Source organism: Mesoplodon bidens (genome assembly GCF_964165515.1).
Source record: "Mesoplodon bidens genome assembly, chromosome: 6".
NCBI lineage: Eukaryota > Metazoa > Chordata > Mammalia > Artiodactyla > Ziphiidae > Mesoplodon > Mesoplodon bidens.
This window is the reverse complement of record NC_138162.1, coordinates 25,335,155-25,360,056: the sequence shown is the minus strand read 5'-3', so window position 1 is coordinate 25,360,056 and position 24,902 is coordinate 25,335,155. Positions and strand designations below refer to the sequence as shown.

Genomic DNA, 24,902 nt, shown 5'->3' with positions numbered 1-24,902 from the left:
TCCAGCCGACATGGAACAAGGTGATTCCACCATCTTCCACTGTTCTCAAACTGTACGAAGAGCAGGGGTGGGAGGAGAGGCTTCAGGCTCTGCTGGTCCACCTCAGGCTTGGCACTGACTCCTGAAAGGTTTAGTCAGACTGTCTCCAGGCCAGGTGCTCTCCCCTGATAAAGGAGAGCCAGCTTCATCTCTACTTTGGTGGGGGATCCTGGCCAAGTCATCTTACCTCTTTCTTATGTTGACCCTCAGCAGCATTCTTTACTTTTTTAAGACTATTTCCTCCTCAGTTATATAAGGGCATCTTCAAGGAGAGGCAAATGCAGGAGTTTGGGGTTGGACAGATTGGGTTTGGGCCCCGTTGCTGCCTCTGCTGAGTATCATTAGGCAAGTCATTTAACCCATCTGGACCTCAGTCACATAGTTTGCAAAACTGGTATCCTAACACCTATTTTTCAGGCAGTCATGAAGATTAAGATGATGCATACCAAGGTGTCTGGCACAGAGTAGGTAGGTGTTTAATAAATGGTAGCTTTATTATTGCTCGAACTGTGTCACCAGACCACATTTGATGCCTGAAACCTAATTTTACAGTTTAAAAAACATGCCTTGTGAAAAAAGAAAAGCAACTTAGATTCATTCAGCTAATCTTTTTTGGATCCATCATTCATAACTTATCCATTAAAAAATGGAAATGCAAACAAACAATGTACTTTAAAAAAAACAGCCGAGCTACTTGGTTGAAAGAAACATTTCAATGTAAACATGAATAAGAAATACATGGGAGATGATTGCAAAGATGCCTTATATTTTTTTTTAAAGAAAAACTTAAAAGAAGACCTCCCTGTTGTTGGGAGTTAGAATAGAGGCAGGCATGGATGACAGGTCAGACTGGGAACAGGGTGTTGGAAACTGGACCCAGTTCCTGGGAGGAGGCGGCTGCACGGATGCAGATCCGAGCAGCTGGCACCAGAGTGGCAAGGGTTGTCCAGCCTGATATAGAAGGAGGACAGACAGCAAGCGGAGGCCTGGTTAGCCTCCCATTGTCGGGATCCTGCTTAAAGGGATGCGGTGTCCTGCTGACAGGCAGCCAGTGGACCATGCACACTCCCCCCAGATCCCCAGAAAGGGAACAAGCATCATCTTTCCACACAGCCCCAACCTCTAAACCAGGGGTTGGAGACTAGCTACTGGTTCTCGTGTATAGGAAAAGGGCGTGGGAGAAAGGATTGCTAAGGAGGCAGGATTTGGGGAGGAAGATGAGAATTTAAGCCATACAGACCTGGACTGACATTCATGTTTTATCACTTTCTAGGGGTGCGACCCGGAGCATATCGCTTCCTAAAGTCTCTACTATGTTTCTTGTAAGTTGTTTACCACAGTCCTGGGACTTGGCATCTGCCAATGCATTTTATTCCCATTAATAATAAGAAGAACAATTATTAACCTAGCCACTTCTCCCCACCTCCTCTGCTTGTAGCCTGGTTCTTGTTACCATATGTGGCTTATTGTAATAGCCTCCTCACTGGTCTCTCCGCTTCCTGCCAACGACTCTTTACTTGACAGGCAGATCAGATCACATCACTGACCCACTCAGTTCTCTCCAGTCATCCCCCACTTCGTCATGTGCAAGCCAAAGTCCTCACAATGCCCAGGTCCTACCTGATCTCGTCTGCCTTTGACCTTGGGTACTACCGCTTTTCCCCTTGCTCACTCCACTCCGGCTACACTGGCTTCCTGACAGTTCCTTGAACATGCCAGGCACACTTCTGTCTCAGAGCCTCTGTCCTTGGTGTTCCTCCACCTGGAACACTATTTGCATGTTTTGCTTACTTACCTCCTTTAGGTCTTTGGTAAAAAGTCATCTCAGTATGTCCTTCCGTGACCTCCCTGTTTCAAACTGCAGCCCCACCCTGTCAGTCTCAATCCTCTTTCCTGCTTTATTGTTCTCCATAGCACTTTTCACAAACTGACATACTAAAATATCTTCTTCTTCTTTCTGTTTATGTCTATCTCCACTAGAATGTCAATTTTATGAGGGCAGGGATTTTAGTTTGGCTTGTTTATTTCTGTATCCTCTGCTCCTAGGACACTGCCCAGCACACAGTAGACACTGTAAAACATTGATTGAAGGAATGAATGATTATTATAAAGCAAGAGGCTGAACTCCAGCTTTAGAAGAACATGGAGTGGAGACTGGTAACCAAGACGGTAACTCAGACCCAAGGAAGAATGCCAGGGATCCAGTTACCCAAACTGGAACACAGGCCAGAATAGGATCTGGGAACCAGAGGGATGCCCAGACATCAGAAATGGGGCATGAGATCACAGCTTGGCCTGGAGCCAGACTGTTGGAGAGTGAGATTGGAGCTCCTTGGGTCAGGGCTGGTCCCAGGCCAGGTCTCTAGGGGCCAGGTCACCCCATAGGTGGAGACAGAGAGGCTGAAAGGTAGTTGCCAGGCAGGGCCTTCAACCACTTAGTAAATGTCAAGCAAAGTTATTCCAGCTTTCAACTTATTCCCAGATGTAGGTGTCAGCAGATACTCCATATTGGCATGGCTTACAAGGAAAACACAAATGACTAAGGGAAAAAAAAAAGGAAAAAAGTGAAAATGCTTATTCAGAAACCTGAGCTGAGGAGTTGAGCAATGGTAGATGCTGGAAGCCTATGACTAGGGGATATCTGTCATGTCAAGATGCCAGCTGAGGGAGCATCTGGGGATTACATTGTCCTCTGGACCACTTTTTTTTTTTTTTTTTTTTTTTGGTGGAGATGCACAAGTGAGCTCTGCCCTTGCAAACCCTCCAGCTTGGAAAAGTTAAGTGGAGCCTGGGAGGTGGTGTCTGCAGAAGCCTAGAAAGAGGAGTTGGACAGGGAGAATTTGGCTTGGTTTCCCCAGAACTGTCCAAGTTACTCTCCAGGAGTTGGGCTCGGCCTCTCCTCTCCATCTTCATGCTTCCTGATAATAACCTGGCATGTGATTCAGGGCTGCCCCTGCCTCACTCCAGAAGAGCGAGTCTGTGGACAACATGTGGTCCACCTCCTTCACTACATGCCCAAGGGAACCAAGGTCCAGAAGAATTCAGAGTCAGGGCAGTTAGTTTCCTTCCCACAGGGGAACCTGTTCCCCATCCTGACTTCCACTGCACTGTGTACAGAGCTCTTGCTGGCTCTGGGTTTCAGTCCTCTCTCAGTAGTTCTGTGTTCTTCAATAAGCTATGGAACCTCTCTGTGTATTGGTCTGTAAAGTGAGGATGATGACCACATATTGGTTCCTAGGGCTATTGTGTGTGTTCCATAATAAGGCAGGTAGCAAGTGTTCAGTGAAGGTTAAATTCCCAACCTTGTTAACAAGGTCATCCATATTGCCCACAATGGTTGGTTCAGGCTCAAGGAGGTTTTCTGATTTGATGTCCTATTGTGTCCCCCTTATTAATCACCTCTTGGGATTTTGTATTTTCATGACCACCACGGTTCCTATTCTTCAAGCTTGGAGAGGTACACGGGGCCTGAGGCTCTAGATCAGATTACAGGACTGCTTTGCTTAATTAAGGCTAGCCAGTGCAGCCGGTGCGACCTGTTATAGAGAGGGCCAAGTCGAGGGGAGCATGGATCCGCTCTGGCCTGAGGACTGTACTCCGACCCGGGGAGGCCGGGGTGGGTGGCTGGGAGATTTCTAGGGCGGAGCCCCCTTCGGGAATGGGGACGTGGGGAGGTCAAACGCCTGGAGGGGGCAGTAGCACACGCAAGGTGAAGACCATAGTCTCTTGGGGTTGGCAAAGGGCGGCTCAGTCTGGTGGGGAAGGAGGGGGCTTTCGGCCAAGCCCAAAGGGCTGGACACCTCAGCACCAAGGGGCGTTCGAACGCCGTTGGCATCTTTGGCCGCCCCTTCGGGCTCAGTCAGGGCCCCCTAGACACCGGCGCAGAGCAGGGGAGTGTAGGCTGCAGGTGCTCCTAGGACGCCTCCGTGGCGCGCTCGCAAACCAGACGTTCCCAGCCAAACCTCCAAGAAGCAGTCCCAAATCACCGTGCAGGTGCTACAGGAAGCGCTCGGAGAAGCGGCGGCGGCCACTGCGTGTGCCAGCACGCCATCCTCGTTCCCTCAGCCGTTGTACCCGGGCCCTAAGGTCCCGGGCGGTCGCGGGCAGCCCGCGCGGCGGAAGGCCGGGGGCGCGTGTGTTCGTGTGCTGGGAAGGCGGCCCTCCTCGCGGCCGCCGCAGCGCCAGTGCCTCCCCTCCCCCGGCGCGCACGGCCCGTCCCTGCCCCCGGAGGCGGCCCGAGCCGCCGCGGAGCAGTCTCGCCTTCGCCTCCCGCGTTTCCTACCGCCCGCCCTCCCCCGGCCGGGCTCCAGAGGCTGCCGCCGAGCGGCTCCCGGCGGGAGAGCGGCTCAGAGCGTGCACGGGGGCGGGCGGAGGCGGCCCGGTTCGGGGCGGCCGCGCTGAAGAGAGGCGCGCGCGAAGACGCCGGCCCCCCTCTCCGCGTTCGCTCGCTCGCTCCCCGCCTCCCGCACTCCGCTCGTTCCCACCCCTTCCCGGCGTGATTGATCCGTCACGGGCGCCGCCGCTGCCGCCGCCGCCGCGGCCGTTCTGAGCCGAGCCGGAGCCCGAGCCGGAGCCGGAGCCGGAGCCGGAGCCGGAGCCGGGGCCGGCGCCATTGCGCGGGCGCCGCGGGGAGAGCTTGGCGCGGGGCGGCGGGCCGGGCCAGGCCATGCGGGCCGAGTGAGCCGGCGCCCGCAGCCCGCGGCGCGGCATGGCTTCCCCGCCGAGCTCCGGGCAGCCCGGGCCGCCGCCGCCGCCGCCACCGCCGCCCGCGCGCCTGCTGCTGCTCCTGCTGCTGCCGCTGCTGCTGCCGCTGGCGCCCGGGGCCTGGGGCTGGGCGCGGGGTGTCCCCCGGCCGCCGCCCAGCAGCCCGCCGCTCTCCATCATGGGCCTCATGCCGCTCACCAAGGAGGTGGCCAAGGGCAGCATCGGGCGCGGCGTGCTCCCCGCCGTGGAACTGGCTATCGAGCAGATCCGCAACGAGTCGCTCCTGCGCCCCTACTTCCTCGACCTGCGGCTCTACGACACCGAGGTGAGTGTCGGCCGCCCGTGCCGTCGGGGCTGTGGGGGTGATGGGGGAGGGCGTGTTGGACAGAAGCAAGCTTCGGCCCATGGGCAGAGCCCTGATTCAGACTGCCGAGGGCACCGCGCGGGCTGGGGCTCAGTGCTTACCCTCTGGGTCCCGCCGGGCTTGGCTGGCACAGCCGGTACCAAGATTTGCTGAACATCTTCCTCCTCTGGGATTGTATGTGTGTGTATGCTTGTGGGGTGTGGGATAGAAGACTAGGGTCTCCTTTGCCCAGAGAAGGAGTGGAGAAGGTGGTAACTGAACCTCCCCAAAAGCCTGCAGTGGTCGCCCCTGCCCAGGTCCCGCTGGTGGGGCTGTGGAGTGCTAGGTGGGAAGAACAGGCGCATTGACTCTAAACTGGGCCATCCGGGGCTAGAGAGGCCACGGGCCTGCTCTCGGCCCCAGGAAAGCCGAGCTGTGCTTTGAGGTCCGGAGGACTCGGAGACCCGAGGGGCTGGAGGGCGCAGCAGGGCTGGACGAGCTCGGAGCCAGTACCACTCAGGCCGGCGTGGGGCCGCCGGCTCTGCAGCGCTGCTGCCTGCATGTACCCGGCGCTGCCTATGGCCCGAGCGGTTTTCTGAGGAGACCCCCTCGGGCTGGTTGATAAAAGAGTGCCCTGATCAGGTCTCGCCCCGGGCGCGCGAGGGTGTGAAGCCGCGCCACTGCTGGTGGCCGGGCGGCTGCAGGCGCAGTTTCCCCGGGCGCAGACTTGAAGCACGGACTTGGAGCGCAGCACCCGGCTTGCCCTCCCTGCCCCCTTCTCTGAGGGGAGCCGAGAGCTTTCCATCCCAAGCCCCCTCCTCACACCCTCAGCTTGCATTGCGGCTGCAGCAACAGTGCACACCTTCACCGCCCGCCCGAGGGCTGGGGTGCGCCGAGGGGGCTCAGAGGAGCGATCGCGGGCCGCGCGAGGTCGGGTTTGCGAGTTTTTCGGGACTGAGGGAGCCCTTACGCTCCGGCCGCAGCATCTGAGACGCGGCCTGAAGGGGGCAGTGATTTCCTGTGCAGTACGCTCGGTTGGCGCCTCTTCCACCGCGCCAAAGCCCGGCCGAGGCGCTGGGCTTGATTGACCTGGCTTCCTGGGGCTCCTTGGGCGCTTCTGCTCCAGCCCTGGTGCAAACCCCTTTCTGAGAGGAGGGTCGCGCTGCCGCGTTGATTGTGCAGCCTAGGCTACACTTCCTTCTCTGTGTGCCCCCCCCTTTTTTTGGTCCCCGGAGAAAGAACAGAAATCTGGATTGCATCTTATTCCCCGCCTCTCCCCTTCACTGATGAACCAGCCTGCTCTGCGCTGTAAATAAAAGGTGAAGAAACGGGTGGCAGTTGGTGGCGGTGCACGCAGGCTGCTGCAAGCAGAGAAGCTTCCTCTGCCCCGGGAGAATGTAAGCTGGGGAGCTGTGCAGAGCCAACCCGTGTGGAATCATTTCTGAATGACATTCCTGTCTTCTCCAGAACATTTCAAGTTCTCTGGGGTAGTTGCCCGGCACACATAAACGGAGAGGGCAATGCAATTATACCAAACCATGTCTTCTGGATACTGTTTCTCTGTTGCTCCATCTATATCTATCTACCTATCTATCATCTATTTTTGTTTTGGAAAGGATACGGAGAGCTGGTTCTTTGGAGACAAAACCATTTATGGACAGGGCAGCCCTGCTTACATCATCACCAAATATTGTCAGCTGCATAATGTTTTCACCATCAATTTATTCCCTTCAGAAAGCTTCCCTGAAAGAGATTTCATATTAGCTTGTTAGTGGCAGCAAAGGGAAGGGTGCTCAATTTCAGGGTGTGGGTTGATGCTTTTATATTTTATTTTTCAAGTGTGTCTTGATGACCTTCTGAGTGAGAGGGGGCCTAAAGTCAAGAGGATGAGGCAGTCAGAAGGCACTTCAGCTCAGGGGAAGGAGGGCAGAGGGTATAATCTCAGCCTCACGCAAGCAGGGAAGCATATCTCGCCATTTGAAGGGGCACCAAGCATGAGCTTTGGGGTGGCTTTAACCTGGCTTCTGGTCAGAAACCTAGTATCTTCCCTGTGGGTGACCTTGAGCAAGGTATTGATCTCTCTAAGCCTAGATTTCCACTTCTGAAAAACTGGGACTATTTTATGTACTCCCCAGGATGGTATTGTGATGCTTAAGGGAGATAACAGGCTGGAATGGAAAATGCCTTGAGCTGGCAGGTGCAGCGGCCAGTGCTCTGTCTGGCATGCTGTAAGCACTAAATAAATGTTTTCTGCCTTCCTTCATTTTCCTCTGGTGTGGATTCACAAGTAGGACATTGTGACTTCAGATGTGATAAAATGGTCACAACTAAAATATTAAGAGTGCTTATTTGTTTTGTTCACTTCTAAATCTCATGAAGGCTCAGTAAAGTTACCACCAGAAAAAAAAAGAATCTTGGCTTACAATCAAACAAATATGTATCTCTTGCCATGAAGTGTCACGGTTGGGAGAACACCCAGGTGATATAATACTTAATTTTTTCAAGTGGTCCATCTTTAGAGTACAGGTACTTTCTCTCTAAGCCAAAGTAAAGGATCAGTCTGGGTAATTGCAGCAAAATCCACAGTGATCTAAAGGGTGTTTGGGGCTTGTGTTAGAGTGTGTGGACCCTGTTTTATTCAGATAGGATGTCTTTACGGATTGTGTGTACCCCCTAGTCACTTGCTGGGTGTGTCACTTGTTGTCTGTAGACTTGAATGCAGGATGGATGTGGTGAACACCTTTTGGCTGGCTTTGCTAACATTTGCTGTCAGTCAACGGCCAGAGACAGTGGGCAGCCAGGGTGGACCTCTGTCCCCACAGTCTTCAAAGAGATGGAGATTTAGCAAGACATGAGTTGATCTGCTCATTGGGACTAGCCTGTCTCAATAAAGGAGCCTCTCGCACACACTTAAGTCAGGTGCCCCTCTCCTGTAATTAGAATAGCAATAAAGCATTCAAAGCCCCACTCAGTGCCATGTGTTTGTAAAAATGAAACATCCCAGCAGAGCATCTGCTAGGCAGGACCTCTCTTCTCTGGTGTACCTCAAATCACATCAGCAAATACTTCTTTATGTATTCCAAGAAAGATTTGAGTATATAAAAACACAAGCAAGACAACTGAAAAAACAGATAAAAGGAAGCATCAGAAACCACATAGAAGCATGCAAGTTACTGAACCCAGAACCTGGACTAAGATGGTTACTGCATTTTTGTAAATTAAATTTTAGCTCTGAACCTCCTGGCAGTCAAGGTTAAAAGGTAAACATGGTAGATTACATTACTTACATGTTTGTTTAAAAGACTCTGAGGGACAGTGTCTTTTTTTTCATAAAAGTTTTGCAGGTTCAGAAATGTTCTTCATGTGATTGTTTCTCATTCCTTGGTAGCCACATTAATAAAAGTAAATAATAACCAAGGGATGAGTTAAAAAATAATGTCGGCTTTTCTGATTTGATTAAAGTAATTTTCATTTTGGAAAAATAGAAAATTTGTAGAGAAGCATTGAAAAAAACTGTCTATAATCCACCTACACGAAGGTAATTGCATCTAATAATTAGTGTTATTCCCTTTCAGTTGCTGGTGCTTACTATTTTGTGTGCTTGAAACCTCTATGCACCCTTTTATATTTTGTTTCATTCAGTTAATGTTATAACATGGTTATTTCCCCATGTCCTTAAATCTTCTTTGCAAAGATGAATTTTAGTGGCTATTTACTATTCTATCCTGTGGGCGCCCCATAAGTATTAAATCATTCCCCTACTGTTGGATTTATATGTTTTCCCCTTGTTACTATTTTAAATTATTCTGTAATAAACTTGGGAAAAGTTCAGGGAGCCAAAGGAGCACATTCCAGGTGTGCACCTCTCAGAAGGTCTACCCTGTTGCAGGGATCCAGCGATTGGTGAGCACATCCTTTTCTTGAGTGGTTTTGCCAAATATCTGTTCTCTCATTCATTGTGCTTTAGAGAGGATCTAAACAACTGTTGAATGGAGGCCGAGCTTTTCAGGAGGTCTGAGTACAGCTTAGTAGCCATTGGGCACCTACTGCAGTTGCTGGTACTGCAGAAAGGAGTAAACCCAGCACTGGGCTCAGGAGAGGAGCTGGTGCACAGGGGAGAACAGAGCAAGCACATGCTTGTCGTTTTCAGTGCAAGGTAGAAAGTAATCTGTCTTGATGGTTGCACATTTCTGTGACTAAAAACCACAGGACTGTAGACTTTACAAGAATGAATGTTATGGTACGTGAATTGTATCTCAATATAGCCGTTCTTAGAAATAAAGAGATATAAAATGGGCTCTTTTAGAATCAGGCTCACATCTTTGTGGTTAGACCCCATTGCCTTGCATGGTACCTCACCCTTAGTAGTTGTATTGCTTAGGAACCTTGTTGCAGGTGACAGAAACCTAATTTTAACTGGTTCATGTGGCTGAAAAATCCTGGAGTGGGCTGTATTCAGGTATGGCTGAATCCAGTCCCTCTCTGTCTCTTGGCTCTGATTTCCTCTGTGTTTGGCTTCACCCTCAGTCAGACTCTCCCCATTTGGCTGTACAGATGGCCCCTAGCAGCTGCAAGTTTACAAACTCCCAGTTTAGAAACTCCAGTAAGAAGAGTGTTTCTTTTCTGATGTTTTCAGCAAAAATTCCAAGCTCAGCTCTCATTGGCTTGAGTTGGGTCATGTGTCTATCCCTGAACCAATAACATGATGCTGACGGGCCTGGGATATCCGCCAGCCTTTCATGGAGGAAGAAGGAGGTGAGGCCAGCCCCACCCAACCACATGAATACAGAGTAGGGAAGAGGTGATTCCTCAAAGTACATCAGAGGCTGTTAAAGGGGGGGTGGATGCCAGGTGGGTCTGATCACAGATATCCACTTGGGGAATGCTCAATTCAAGAAAGCAGCAATAGATGCCAGGGACATTAAGAGAAAGGGAAGCTCACGTCTAGGTCTCCTGTAGGAGAAGAAGTCAAGATGAGTCTGGAAGGGTGAATATAATGTTGACACAGAGAGGTGTGGGCTCAGGGAGATGGAGGTTGGATCCTAGGAAGGATCCCCAGGATCAAAGGATAAAGGCCACAAAGTGTGAAGTGTGTCTGGCGAGCACTGACTTGTTATATTTTCACCTGAGTGCAGGGTTTGTAGAGGGAAAGGCAGCCTGGTGGTGGGTATGAAAGGCCTTGAATGCCGTGTCAAGAAGTTTGGACTTTATTCTGGAGTGGTGAGGAGCTGTGGGAGGTTTTCCAGCATGGATGGGACAAGATTAAGGCCGGTAAGAACGTAGAGGCTGAACGGTAGACAGGAGAGGGTGGAGATAGAAAAGCCAGGAAGCTATCGTAGAAGTTGAAGGGGGAGATACTGGGGCCTGAGCAGAGATGGAGAGCCAGTGTGAGGGGATGGAGGCACTCTGAGGCCTGACGGGGCGGGAGGGGCAGCAGAGGGGCAGCAACGAGAGCGGGGGTATCTGGCAGGCAAGATAGTAACTGAAGTCAGTTGCACTGCAGAGGAACGAGGAGAGGGAGTCCCTGCGGGGATGAGGCTGGGCACAAAACCAGACCCTTCAGCTCCCCTAGCTCCAAGCACCTGTTAGATGAGCTTCTTAGCATGTCAGGGGACCTGGGTTTGTATCCCCACTGGGTACCACGTACCTGCCTGGTGACCTTAGGCAAGCCACTTTGCCTCTGTTTCTTCATCTGTAAAATGGGGCTAATATACTAACTGCCTGATAGGGTGTGGGGAGCGAATGAGACCATCCGGGTAAAGTAATTCAGTGCTTGGTACACCGTGAATGCTCAGTAAATATTCACTGCTGTTTTGTCACTGTCCTCGTTATTCCTGTACCGTGTGGTGATGATTATGTTGACCTCACAGATCTGTTGTAGGGATAAACATGATGGATGTGGAACCTCAAAACATGATGTAAATGTAAAGCCGTGTTATCTGTAATCTTGCTTTCTAATGCTGTGTTGCTGAGAGCGGTGTCGGAGAGAGAGGATGCAAGCACGAGATCTTTATTCGTGTGTATCTCCCAGCGCATCTTACATTTTGCTGTGTGTCATAGCCATCTTTGTCTGTTTCTCCCCCGCTGGACTGTAGCTCTGTGAGGGCAGGGCTGGTCCGATTCCCCAGTGGTTTTACATGCAGTGGGCATCAGTGAATGTTAGCTGAACTGAACTATAAGTGAATAAATTAGAATCTGCCTTCTGAATTAACTTCCCATAGGATGAATGGTTTCTCTGGATCACTTCCTCAGGGTCTTTGCTCCACCTCCCCATCACCATAGGACTTAGGGGACCCCATATATCAGGATCAAGCTGAGCTGCCTTCCGCATGTTCCCATCAGCAACAACTCCTGAGCTTCCCTGGTATGAGGGAAACACCCTTGGCCATGCCGTGCCTGCCCCCGACCAATTCCTCAGACCTAGCCAGGCACCCAGTAGAAGGTGGGTGGAATAACACACTAGGGCCTGTTTAGAACTAGGTATTGGGCTAAGCGTGTTAGCTCACTACCTTTATCTTTAAAGAGCTCTTGTTCATGTGTTTGGCCTCCCCTCTTGTGGGATCATCAACTTCTTCATGAAGAGATGTGAGATTTCAACAGGGAAATGGACAAGCTGGAAGTGTAAGATAGGGGTGAAAATAGAGGTGCTAAATAAATATATAGAGAGGATATATAGCTTTTGTTAGTCAGGGTGGACTAGGCTATGCTGCATTAGCAAACAAATCCTGAAATCTCTGTTGCTTGATACAGTCAAATTTATATATTGTTCACCCAAATCCAGTGAGGGTCAGAGCCTCCTGGGAGGCTCTCCTCCAAGTGAGAACACAGGGCCCCAGGCTGTTCTTGTGCTGTCACTCTCCCATCTTTTGGCTTCAAGAAGACGGGGAGTCGGAAGGAACCCACAGGGAAGGCACACTAGATTTTGACCATCTTTACTTGGAAGTGACATGTATTATTTCTATTCATATTTCATTGACCAGAAGTAGTCATTGACCAACTTAACTTGAAAGGAGGCTGGGATGTGTAAAGGAGCATGTGGATGTCTTGGACACTTGTCATTTGGGGTCCTTCAAGAAGTACATGCCAAGATGGATTTACAAGTGCCAGAGTTCTTGGGGGAAATACCAGTGAAAGATAAAAGAGGAGGTAGCGAAACCCTCAGACCACAATGCTGTTCTGACATCTGTGAAAGGAGAGGGGAAGGAAGGAGAGTTGGGAGGAAGAGTCTCAGAAAGTCTTGGCCAGCCCATTGGGGTGCTCCAGAGCAAAGATTGCCCATTAGAGCAGTCACATATTAGGGACCAAAAGAGCCAGGCTCTAGAATCCCTGTGCAACTTAGTCACTGGCTGCAGGCTCCCTGGGAAAAATGTGTCCTTGGCTTAATTAAACACTATGACAGATGTTGAAGCTACAGCTGAAGGCTTAGCTGATGGCACTTGTCCTGTAGGTTCTCTATTTAAAGGAGACGTGAGTGGCTCACCTAGATGGCTGCCACAGCTCCACCTGTTTCTCCCTCAGTGTCCTAATTCTGCACGCGCTGATGGAGAAAATTTTCTGCCAGGCCCTTTTCTAGGCTCTGGGATACAGAGTTGGATGTGACATGGACCCTGCCCTTGAGGATCTCATGTCCCAACCACTGGTCACCTAACCGTGGTAGGTAGGGGTCAGAGGAGGATGCTGGGGAAGGCATACCCCTTCTGGAGGCACCTGTTTGGTCATTCCCCATGTTGTTTGGGAATTAAATGTAAGCGGCTTCTTATTGCTGACTTTTTTGGTTATTTATTTTGGTTCTAGGAAGGTGAGAAAATTAAATGGCCTAAGTTGCCCAGTGAGCATTTGCATTCATCTCCTCCTTTATTTTATTCTTATTCTCTCTGCTTATATAATGATGTGCAGTGAGGCTGGTGAGATGTCTTCCTCTCTGTACCTTTCTAGGAACCAGCAGGTGTGCCAGGCTGAAACCATGGAAGTGTGAGCTTCAGATGGGGTCAGCGGTCTGGGTTCTGGTGCTAGGTTAGTTGCTAAGACCTCGGCAGTCTAGGTGCTGGTGCTAAGCTAGTTGCTAAGTCTTTGCTCCTCTGTGAATTGCAGCACCGATTGAGGATCTCTGCTCCATTATAAGCACTGCAAGGGCAGACATGGGGTGTGTCTGGGTCCCTTGTGCACACCTCTGCCCCTCCAGGCAGTATCTCAGGGCCAGGCACAGAGCAGGAGCTCAATAAACATTTATTGAACAAACAAATAGATCTAAAAGCCTGAAATTCAGCTCTCTGATTCTAAGAGGCTTAGTGGGTGTAGTTGTAAAAAAACTGAGGAAGTGCTTTGTATGCCAAGCCATGTGGGGTGAACTTTCTGCTTGCTCTTTATTCGTACTTTGGTGCTGGGGGGCCCAGTAGTTGTGGAGTGCAGAGGGAAAAGGGTACTTGTTGGATGTTCCAACAGATTTTGTGCATAGCTAATATCAGTCTCTTCTCCCCTGACAAACATACACAGCATCCTCCAAGGTCCTCCAACATCAAAACCTGGGAAAGAAATACTTTCCAGCATCTGACAAGCATTATGGTTTTAGGAGATCAGTTTATTGGAGCAGTATTCGAACTGGCAGTTGGTGGGTATAGGAATCGGGTTCTGATACCCCACTCCCACCTCCAGGGGCTGTGAGAGCCACAGAGACTGGACTGGGCTCTCATCCTAGTAGACACTGTAAGAATGAAGCCAAGTCATCAGCATTGGTGAGCCAGGTGATCTAGTGGCAGGTCTGAGTATAGTGAATAAAGAGGTGTCCTGGGATCCCCTGAACAACAAGACATATTCCAGGTGCCCTGCTCCTGGGCTGGAAGCTACTGCTCTTTATCCTTCCGTGGTCAGGACTGATTCAGGAACTGGGTAACCTCAGTCTGGAATGACTATTTCTCTGACCTGGTTTTGGTCTGGAGCCCAAATCAGATAACCAAGTTTATTAGAATCACGTGCAAAATTAGAGTAAATTGGTTATGAGCTGATGTTTGAAGGTCTGGGAATTCTTGCTTGAGTAAAGGGCATGAACATTGTGACACCTTTGGGGGCTGATTGGGGTGTTCTTTTTTTGCCAACTTTATACTTTTTCAGTCTTTTTTGAACAGTCTACATCGCTGGAAGGATGAAGTGTCATTGCCATGTAGAAAATTAGTGGTAGATCCAAAGTACTGAGTAAATGGATTCATCTGTCTTCATCAGTGCCCGTGTCCCACAGCTGCTGACTGAAGCAAACCCCCCCCCCCACCTTCTCCTGCCATTTGGCAAGGACATCCTCAGTCACCGTTCAGATAAAATGTAGCCAAAGAAGGACTGTGGAGTGATGCATTATTGCTGCTCTCCTGGCGTGGGGTCAGGAGGTGGCAGAGGGAAAATGATATTTTCTTTCTTTTTTTTTTTTTTTTTGCGGCATGCGGGCCTCTCACTGTTGTGGCCTCTCCCGTTGCGGAGCATGGGCTCTGGATGCGCAGGCTCAGCGGCCATGGCTCACAGGCCCAGCTGCTCCACGGCATGTGGGATCTTCCTGGACCAGGGCACGAACCCGTGTCCCCTGCATCGGCAGGCAGACTCTCAACCACTGCGCCACCAGGGAAGCCCAGAAAATGATATTTTCACACGCTGCTCATGAGCCACTTGACTTTTTTCAGAGGGAACTGATTTTGAAAGCAACATCCATCCTTACAATAATCACTATATTGTCCAAATCGCTTTGGTTCTGGAACTTCCCATTCACTGAAGCCTTTCTGAGAATGCCCAGAATTGTTTCAGGGATTTAACTGGCAGACAGGGACCTGGAAGCCCACTCCAGGGTGTATGATCAGAGCCCATGCAAATGCTCCCACCCAGCCCGGCTCAGGGCGCCTTGCCTTTGATAGAAGAAGAATTGGCTAGCCTGTCACTCCACAGAGTGTCCTCTCAGGGCCAGACTGACCCTTCTGACCTCCTTGCTGGACTCTGAATTCTAGGCATGTTGGGAAGCCTTTGGAGAGCTTCTAATCTTGTCATTTAAAAAAGGAGACGGTAAAGGAAACATTATTTGCAAGTGTGTAGGTGAAAGAAAAGAGGCTACAACAACAGTAACTCACCTTTATCCTGTGCTTAGCACCTGTCAGTCCCTATGTCAAGTACTTATTTAATTCTCACGCCAATTTGATGCGGTAGGTGCTATTATTGTCTGCATTTTACATACGAGGCTTAGAGAGGTTAAGTGACTTATTTAACATCACAACCGACCAAGTGGTGCGCTGGGATTTCAATCGCATGGTCTGACTTTGATCTCTGCTGCTTAAATACTAAAGTGAAACAGCATCTTCATATGGGAGTTATCTTCCTCCCATGAAAGCAAGTGGCACGTTTTGTCAGTAGCTGCCGCTTCTCTTTTTTTGGATGAATTTCACCCAGCTGCTTGCCTCTCCCTCTAATTCAGCCTCACCCTCACCCATTTCCCTGTCCGCCCACTCAGACACACAGCGGCGCTGAACTCTCTACTCACTTTCAGTGTGTCTGTCTACACACCTAGCTCACACGGATCCGCTCTCTGCTTCCCTTGCTCCGGCAGAACTTGTCACCTCCTTTAGTGTTTACTCGGGGTGTCAGTGTTTGTCTCTGTATGTGTGTCTCCTGTTAGACTTAGATCATGTCGAGAGCAGCAGTAGTGCTTCCTTTATACATGTAGCTCATACTTGCTAAGCACCTACTTGGTGCCAGGCCCAGGGCTGGTTATAGGGCATGTGGAGGTGAGTCTGAAACAGCAGTGCTTTCAAAGAGAGGCCACCGGGGATTGTTACTATGCAGCATAAGGAGTGTGATGGTGCAGCCTGGGGCAGGTGCAGGGGCCATCACCCAGATGCAGGGGACCGTTAGGACCACTGACCCAGCATGCTGGTCAGGTGGCCTCCCTGCTTGATACCCTGACTCATCATTGTTCTGGGAATGGGAACAAGACTTCTCCCTGTGCCCTTGAAGGCCCCGTAGTCTGCCCTGTTCACTCCCAGCTGCATTGCTGAGCACTCTCCCCTTTCCCTCTAGTCCTAGACATGTGGTCCTTTCAAGTTTCTCTGGTGATTGTGCTCAGAGGGTGTGCAAAGGACCTTTGCACAAGCTGTTTCCACCGTCTGGAATGCTTTTGCCATCTTTCTTCATCTTTTAGATACCAGCTCAAGTGTGCTTTCTCCATCCTCCCTGATTGGGAAAAATCCCCTATTACAATTTCTCTAAGAACCATGAACCTTTGTAGTGCTTATCACAGTTGCAATTTTAAATTGTTGGATTATTTGATCAATGTTGGTCTTCCCCTATTCTGCCAGGGCACTGTGAACTTTGTCTGTTTTGGCTTACAACAGTGCCTCGCACAGTTTCTAGCACATGGTAGGTGCTCAGTAAATATTTGCAGAATGCATGGATGAGTGCTGAAGGATTGTTTATAATGGGTTCTATGTGTTTTCTGATGCCCGGGCAGTGTGGGGAAGACACCTGGACACTGTGGAAAGACCATCACATATGGAATCAGAAACCTGTGTGTGTGTGCTGTTGGTGCTCACTCCTTGAGCCTCAGTGTCCTCATCTGTGAAATGGGGATGATCCTTTCTCAGAGGCTTATTTTGAAGGCTGACATAGAACATGCATGTAAAACATTAAGTACAGGGGGCCATGTTGAGTAGGCACCCACTAAATTTTATCGTTGTTATTTTATTATAATGCATATGAAAACATAAAATGCTGTGTAGTCACATAAAAACTGGTTCTTATTTCAGTGGGGGATTGTGTGTTTGAGGCCAGCCAAGAAGTATGAGATCTGTGTCTGAGCTTCACTGAATGGGATTCTAAGTGAAGTGGTTGTTTCTAAGTCCCTGTCCATTTCCAGAAGGATCTGAGGTACACTGAGAGCTCAGTGGTGAATCTCCTCTGGGCCTGGGGCTGGGCTGTTGACCCCAGTGGAGTCCTTATAGTTGAGTGTTGTCACTGCTGGCTATTGTCCACCGCCAAGCCTGGCTGTGAGCTGGGCCAGCCCATGGGGACAGGCACGTCATCTGTTTTGCACCTGCCATGTCCCCGAGCCCAGGACACAGTCTGCAGGCCCTTGGCGATATCTGTGAGTGGATGAGTGCCTCCGTGTTCGAGCACCTAGCATGGCCCCTGGCACGTTGTAAGTGCTTAGCAAATGCTTTTTGCATGAGTGTCGCTAAACACAATGTACAACATGACCATTTTGGATAAAATCACAACCGAGCCTCTAAATGGAGCAGAGGGAGAAGACATGATCAGACATCAGAGGAACGGATGACTCCACCTGCATACCAGATTTGAAGGCAAGAGAGAAACGTTCTGGTGTTACCGTGTCAGGAGAACATGTTTCCCTTTAGGCTCCAGAGACAAATCTTTTAGCTTACGGGCCAGGTGGTTCAGTGGAAAGGGCTCTGTGCTCTTGCCATGAGTGACCTGTCTCTGGTACTCGTTAGGGGATGACCTTGAAGTAGTTGTTTAACTTGTGTACACCTTAGTTTTATTGTCTATAAAATGGGAATAATAATAATGCCTGCCCTCCTTGTCCATGGAGTTATTGTGGAGATCGTTGAGGAGGGAGGGGGGGAGAGAGAAAGAGAAAGAGATTAATATGAAACGGCTTCAAAAAGTCGTAAAGAGTTGCCGATATCAGATGTGTCTAAAACTAAACAGAGAGAGTAATTAATTCTGGGTTGTCCTCTCAGGGCCTTGGGATATTTCCAATAACATCTTTATCAAAGACACAGAGATGCTGTTCACACAGGTGATTCATTCAACTTTCTATTAAAGAAGGTGGACACAGCATTGGATAACAACACTGTGGAAGCAGTTAGCCAGGGAGCTGAGGTCTTCTGACCCAGCAGGCTGTCTTACAGAAACATCTAGAACCAGAAGTGATTAACATGTCTTCCTCTCATCTGTCAGATGTCTTCAGAGTCCAGCCATTCGTCTTTGGCAGGTGTCAGATCCAAGACCATCCACAAGCCAACTATTGAACAAGGTCCAGGGCAGGAGTTTGGTGGTGTGGGAGTTAGGGCCGTCTGCTGCAAGCAGCGATTTGGGATCCAAGCCAGCAAATCGTGGGGGTTGCTAGGTTTGGGGGCTGGGGCAAAGCCTGGCACATCCGATTGAAATATGAAATGCCCAGACTGGGCCAGGAGTGGGAGGCTGGGATGCCCATGTGCTGAGCTAATAGTATTTATTTTCTCCAGAAAGAGCTTTGGTTCTTGCCAAAAGATGTACAAGTATTTCGTTGAGACCTCAGAGTACTGGGCCAGGCAGGGTGGAGATGACGAGTTTGGTTTGAGAGATTTGGGGACCCCAGTAGTCCCTTCAGCTATGACATCCTCAGAAGAGCACCTGCTGGGCTCCTGTGGATGCTGGTCTTGAGACCATCTGATTGGCTTTGTTTTGGACACTCTAGATCCTCGGCAGGCTGTGGCCCTAATTCCAGCCTGGTGGCTCCACGGTGGACAAGATGACAGGTCCTTATTGAGCCCCTACTATGCGCCAGGCACTGTGCTAGGTGCACTCACACGTGCATCGGAGAAGGCAAGGCGCAGTAGAAAGAGCTTGGACTTCCGAGTCCGAGAGGCCCAGGTCCGGCTCTCAGCCCTGCTGGGTGACCTTGGGGAGGTCGCTTCGCTTGGGGCCTCCCTTCCCTGATGTATAACATGGAGGTTTGATAGCAGATGACCAGCATTGTTTTGAGGACTAAATAAGATAAAAGCATTTGGATCTGGTGCCCAGTGGGTGTTTAGCAGATGCCACAGAGCACAGTACCCATTGGGGATATGACACTTCTGTTCTGGTGTGAGGCGGGGGCAGAAAGTTGCAGAACTGGTCTCTGAGAATTGCTGTGAGTTCTGGCTTCCGAGGCTGAGGACTTCCGCTGGGTTTTAGTTTGAGTCACCTGGATGGCTCTTTCACTGCACACATATAAAAAGCCAGGTGCTTCTAGTTTGGGGAGCCAGGGAGGTGGGTGTAACTGGAAGAAGGTCCTGCTCTGGTCTGGCTCTGTATTCAGATGATTCTAGAAGCCCCTCCCTTACTGTTAGGAAGCTTCAAGGTTGCTGGAGTCAGTGGCCCCACTGTCTGAAGAACAGTGGCCCCTGGGAGGGAGAGGAATGAGACTCTGATCCCTCCCTCTGGGGTTTGAAATTGTTAGGACATGTCTGAGGGGTGACATAGCTTTGAGCAGGGTCTGCTGGAGGAAAGGGCAAAAAGAGCTCCGAGGGGAGCTTTGCTTGGAGTGGGGACCCAGGGCATGGGGTGTTGAGGGCAGGCTGGTTTGAAGATGGGAACTGATGCTGGAATGTCCCTCCTCCTCTGTGACACCCTGGGGAGGCTCCGGGGATGGTGACAGTGTATATAATATAAACTGAAGGTGCTCAGTGTTGAGAACTGTAGCCCTCAGTTTCCATCTTGGTTCTGACACTCCCTTGGCCCAGGGTTGACCCCCTCCGGGGGGCAAGGCCCTGCCCTGGTTTTAGTGCAGACCCCAAGCCTCTGTGGCCAACACGGCAACTGAAGGGAACCAAGGCCGGCAGCTGGGCCTGGCTCAGAGTTTGATCTCAAGGGCACCTCGAGGGGTGCTGGTGAGGTAGACTCGCCAACCTGTCAGCATAGACCACCTGGAGGGCCAGGGCTCACTGTGCTGGGTGCTCCCAGGAGAATGCCTGACCTGCCCTATCCCTCTTGTCTTTGAACATTCAAATAAATATGACCTTATTTGTACCCCAGTCTGGTACAGTGCGAAGTGCAGTTGGTTTCTCGTTTAGTTCTGATAATAACTTTATTTAGTAGATATTATTTCAACAACTAAACAACAAGAATTACAGATTGTGTGTAGTGCTAGAGTTTATTATTTATTCCAAATGCATCACCCAGTAATAACCTGGTAAGAGAGGAATTCTTCCATTAGCCCCATTTATAGATGGGAAAACTGAGGCTCAGAATGATGAGCCCTGGGTGAGATAGTAAGCGGAGACCTACTAAGTCTAAGTCGGCCAGACTCTAAGCCCAGTGCCCTTTGCACTGCCCACAGCTGCCGGGCACACTCTGGCCTAGGCACATGGGTTATGTGGTTCTGCGCTCTGCTCTGGGTTCATGGGGATCCAGCCAGAAGCCGGGAAGCCATCCATCATGGCTGTTCCCGAAGGTCCTTCAAGAGAGGTGTGTGTACAGATGCAGTTGGCTTCATGGATGATAAAGTGCTTCCGACTTTATCCTCCTAAGCACCTCAGGAAGGACTGCCGGAGGTGGGCATCCGCAGCAGGTAGATAGACGCTCGGAGCAGCTACAAGGTTGGACCAGTATCCACATGCAGGCCAGTGTCAGCTGGCCACATGGGAGAGGTGGACATTGAGCTCCATTCGGGAACGAGAATGATGCACCTACCTCATGCCAGGCTGTGGGCATCTGAACGTGACTCAGATATGACATGACAGTGTGGGTAACTCATATGTGAGCAGGTGACCCTGGTTGAGTGCCTGACTCTTGAGCAGGACTGCCTTGCCATCACTTACCAGCTATGTTAATTTTTGGCAAGCTACTTCATCTCCCGTGCCTCAGTGTTCTCATCTATACAATGGGGTGATAATGACAGTACCTATTTCATAGGATAGTTATAAAAACTAAATCGATTAAAATTTGCTGAAGACTTCGACCAGTGTGCAATACATAGTAAGTGCCATAAAAGTCTTGTCAAGTAAAATAGAAGATAAGAGTCTGATGTGAATAGACTCTTAGGGAGGCACAAGTAAGGGCTATAGGAGCATGAAGGGAGGGCTGATGCATTCTCACTGGGTGCAACCTGGGAGGGCTTCTCAGAGCAGGTGACTTTTGAGCTGGGCTTGAGAGAGAGGTGGAGATGTGGGAAGAACCCTGTGGGAGGAGGGAACTGCACTAGCAAAGATAGAGAGGTGGGACTTTGTGAGGATAATGCTGAGCCATTCAGGTGAGGCAGGCACATAGGTGACTGACTGCAAAAGACATTGTGGAGAGAGAGCAAAGATCTGGAAAAACAACCATCTTTGGGCCTGCAGTGTCTGAAAACATAGTTTTAAATCAATCAGTGTTCACTGAGGGCCTCCTGCGAGGTCCTGGCTTCTGGTACTTGCTGTCAGTGCAGAGGCTTCTTGTTGGCTAAAGCTGGAGAATACACTCCCATGTCACCTGGGAGCTGGACAAGGTCATATGCAGGGACATCACAAAGATTAGGGCTCAGGGGAGAGAAGGTAGATCAGGCAGATTTAGTTAAATCTTGGCTTTGTTACTTCCTGAGACTTGTCTTTTGGCAAGCCAGGCCCTCCCTCTCCCACTGAGCCTGTTTTTCCTGCTATACAATTTGGATGTGGGTTCCTGCCTGACAGGGTGGCCGGAAGGCAAGGATGAGAGGAAGTATCCTCTGAGAACGTTGAATGGGAGTAGAACCCAGCCGTGTTTGACACCTATTAGATTCGGAGCGAGCCTGCCATGGTACCATTCTAGTTGTAACAATCGAAAAGTGACTCAGGGTCTGAAGAGGGCCCGAGATTTCAAAGCTTACTCCAAGTTGGGTCTGTAGGTGGACGTAATAGGTGTAATCAGCTTTACGTTTCTCTTAATGGCTTTCTTGATGAAGGGAAGCAGAGAGCAGCAGGGATCCGTGCTGGAGTAACTGTTGGGAAACCTCGGCAGCCAAAAGCCAGGTTGGCAGGCCCGGTCCTGCGGTCTGAAGGCAGAAGGCTGGTGCTGACGTCCCCAAGGTTTTCTGTCCGGCTGATGGGCGCCAGGTCTGGCTACAGAGGTTTCCCTTTTTGACATGGGGTGAGCCGTAGACTGCACTGGTCCTCGGGGGCCTGTCTCTGTTTGAGTGTAGCCGGATATCAGGCAAGGATTAGCACCACCCCCTGCCCGCACATTCCCCAACAGGACAGGCTCTGGGTTTGGAGATAGAAAGGCTCCTGGGGGCGGCTGTTGTTTTGGAGTCTAGTGATTGAGCAGAGTATCTTGAGAGGATGGAGTTCTTAGGGCCCAGCTGGGATATAGAGTGGCTTTCCTTTTGAGACCTGCCAGGTTCCAGCCCTTTTCCCATCTGCTGCAGATCACTTCTTCTCTGAGCAGTGACAGGCCATTCCTAAAACCCATTTGGATGGAAGAGATTCTGAACAGAGCCGTAGAGTGGTTTTCTCACAACCGCTGATAAAGAAGTTGATGTATAAAGACTCAACTGGATTTTTACAAAAATGACTCTCTTCTGGCTGTTTAGAGAAAGAGAGTTGTAATGCCTTAGGGGAAACTGAAGGGAATGGAAGGGATGTGTTCAGAATATAGGTGTGGATCTTGGAAGGCTTGACCTTGGGGTCTTTCCATTGGAACTGGGCTCTCTGAGCCTCAGTTTCTTTATCTGTAAAGTGGGGAGGGTACCCTCTCCAGCTACCCTCCCAGGGTGATTTTTTGCTTAAATTGGATAATGGCACTGGAGAGCCCTTGAGAAAAGTCAAGATGGAACTATCTGGGATTGCTAAGTATTTCTGTGAGAGAGCCTTACAGTGGTATTTGTCCAGATACATAAAGAAGGAACTCATGAAAGCTACAGAAAAAGCAGTATTGTGAAAATAATAGGAACTAAAGTAGGTCTCATTTAGCTTTTAGGAAGAAATAGGGCAGTGGATGTAAAGATTGAGCTATCTATTCTTGTTTTTAAGTCAGAATTGACTTTTTAGGGCAGAAAATGGGCAGTGGATTCTTTCATCCTGTATGAGTTAGAAGTCAGAATGTCAGAGGAGATAAAGGGCCCACCAGAACAAACAAATGAATATATCCTGAAAAGATTTTCTTATGTGGTTTGGATGTGTATAAGAAGCCAGTTAAAAAGTTTTCAGATCTTTGAATGGTATAAATAATGATCACTGAACTAATAGTGTTAGGAAGAGCATGATAGTGCCACAGGTCTCTCCCATTCTGACTCCTTTGGAGAAAAGCCAGATTAGGAGACATCTGCAATGCAGAATATTTTAGAGGATGACACTGGCCTCTGTGCTAGCTGCAACTGTTTGCTTTCTCCAGTCCAGCTCTTCTTCTCTGGAGCTGTACAAGATCCTCCAGAAACTGGGGATGTGGGAATTCTGGTTATTGTCTGGGTCCTCTGGGAGCAGGCATGAAATTGCCCAAGTGAAACCATAGCATCTCTCACCGTCAGCACCACCAGCATTGTCAGAGTGAACACATTCCATGGGCTTAGCCTCTGTTCTTTACAGTAGTAAATCGTCTACTTTTCATCAAGGTCCTAGGGGATAAGCACTCTTATTGCTCCCGTTTTTCAGATGAGAAAACTGAGGCACAGATAAATTTAATAATCTGCCTAAATTTACATGGGTAGTAATTGACTAATTTAATCCCAGGCAGTGTGGTTCTAGGGCCCACATCCATAAACATTAAGCACCTCTGTCTTTGTTTCTGGCTTTCAAAGGGACCTCAAAAGATCAAGTGGTCCAGTTGTCTGCCTTCCCACACGTAATCTTATCATTATCCCCATTTTACAGAAGAGAAAGCTGAGGCCCGGTGTCATAGACTGAATGTTTGTGTCATCCCCCTGCCCCACCACCACAATTAATATGTTAAATCCTGACTGCCAGTGTGATGGTATTTGGAGGTGCAGCCTTTGGGAGGTGATTAGGATTAGTGTCCTTTTTAAAAAAGAGACCTCAGAGAACACACTTGCCTTTTCCATCATGTGAGATTATAGCAAAAGATGGTCATCTGTGAACTGGGAAGCGATTTCTCACCAGACACCGAATCTGCTGGTGCCTCGATCTTAGAGTTCTCAGCCTCCAGAACTGTGAGAAATAAGTTTCTGCTGTTTATAAGCCACCCAGTCCATGGTATCTGTTCTAGCAGCTTGAATGGACTAAGACACCAAGAGAAGAAGGGACCTGACTTGCTAAAGCCACACAGTGAGATTGCAAGCTGGACCCAGATCTTCATTATAGGATTGACCTCCTCCAGAAGTTTCTGCTCTGCCTTTTGGTGTCTTTCCTCTTTCTGAGAGAGTGAGAGCCGCATCAACATGCGGCCCCGATTAGGCTCTTCCTTCTTACCCCTGGCATGCTTTCCACTCTCCTTGAACCAGCAGGTCCTCCTCTTGTTGCTGGGCTCACTCTGGCTGCCAGGACCCTTCCCCGGCGTGCCCCTCCCCACTGTCCACAGAGGCTGCACAAGGGTTATAGGTAGGTTGGCGGGAACCTTCACCAGCTGTGATTCCAAGGTGGGTGCTCAGAGCATGCTCAGAGGGTGGTCTGAACAATTAGAAAAAGAAGAGGGGATCACTCTGAGTTCTCCAACAACATGATGGGCTGCACTGACCTCACTTACTTTGTTGAGAAAGCTACAAACTCATGAGGTTAGGGGAGCTGGGAACCTAGCAAATGTGAACTCCATGGAAGTATTTGACAAAATCTCTTGTAACTTTTCAGCCAGGTAGAGAAGATGGTCCATTGAGAGGCATCTGTTAATTGTTTGAATCTCAAACCCAAAAGGTGTTAATCTGGGAGTAGTCTGGGTTGGTTGTCTGCAGGACTCTGTTCTTTGCCTGGGCCTTTGAATTATAGTTGGTCTCCAACTTATGGTGGTTCAACTTATGGTTTTTTTACCTTATAATGTGCAAAAGCAATATGTATTCTGAGAAAGCGTACTTCAAATTTTGAATTTTGATCTTTTTGTAGGCTCGTGCCGTACAGTACTCTCTCGTGATGCTGGGCAGTGGCCCTGAGCGGCATCTCCTGGTCAGCCACACAGTCACAAAGGTGAAAACCAA

General features: G+C 49.7%; 1 protein-coding gene across 1 annotated transcript in view; it reads left to right on the top strand.

Annotated features, from left to right (window-relative positions):
- Positions 1-4,747: 4,747 nt before the first annotated feature.
- The window catches only part of GABBR2 (gamma-aminobutyric acid type B receptor subunit 2), a gene marked incomplete at its 5' end in the record, with an annotated part of 369,129 nt that continues 348,974 nt past the window's right edge, over positions 4,748-24,902 (top strand). Inside the window, one exon of the mRNA XM_081238251.1 lies at positions 4,748-5,068. Within this exon, the coding sequence (XP_081094377.1) occupies positions 4,748-5,068 (321 nt within the window). The remainder of the gene's footprint in view (positions 5,069-24,902) is intronic.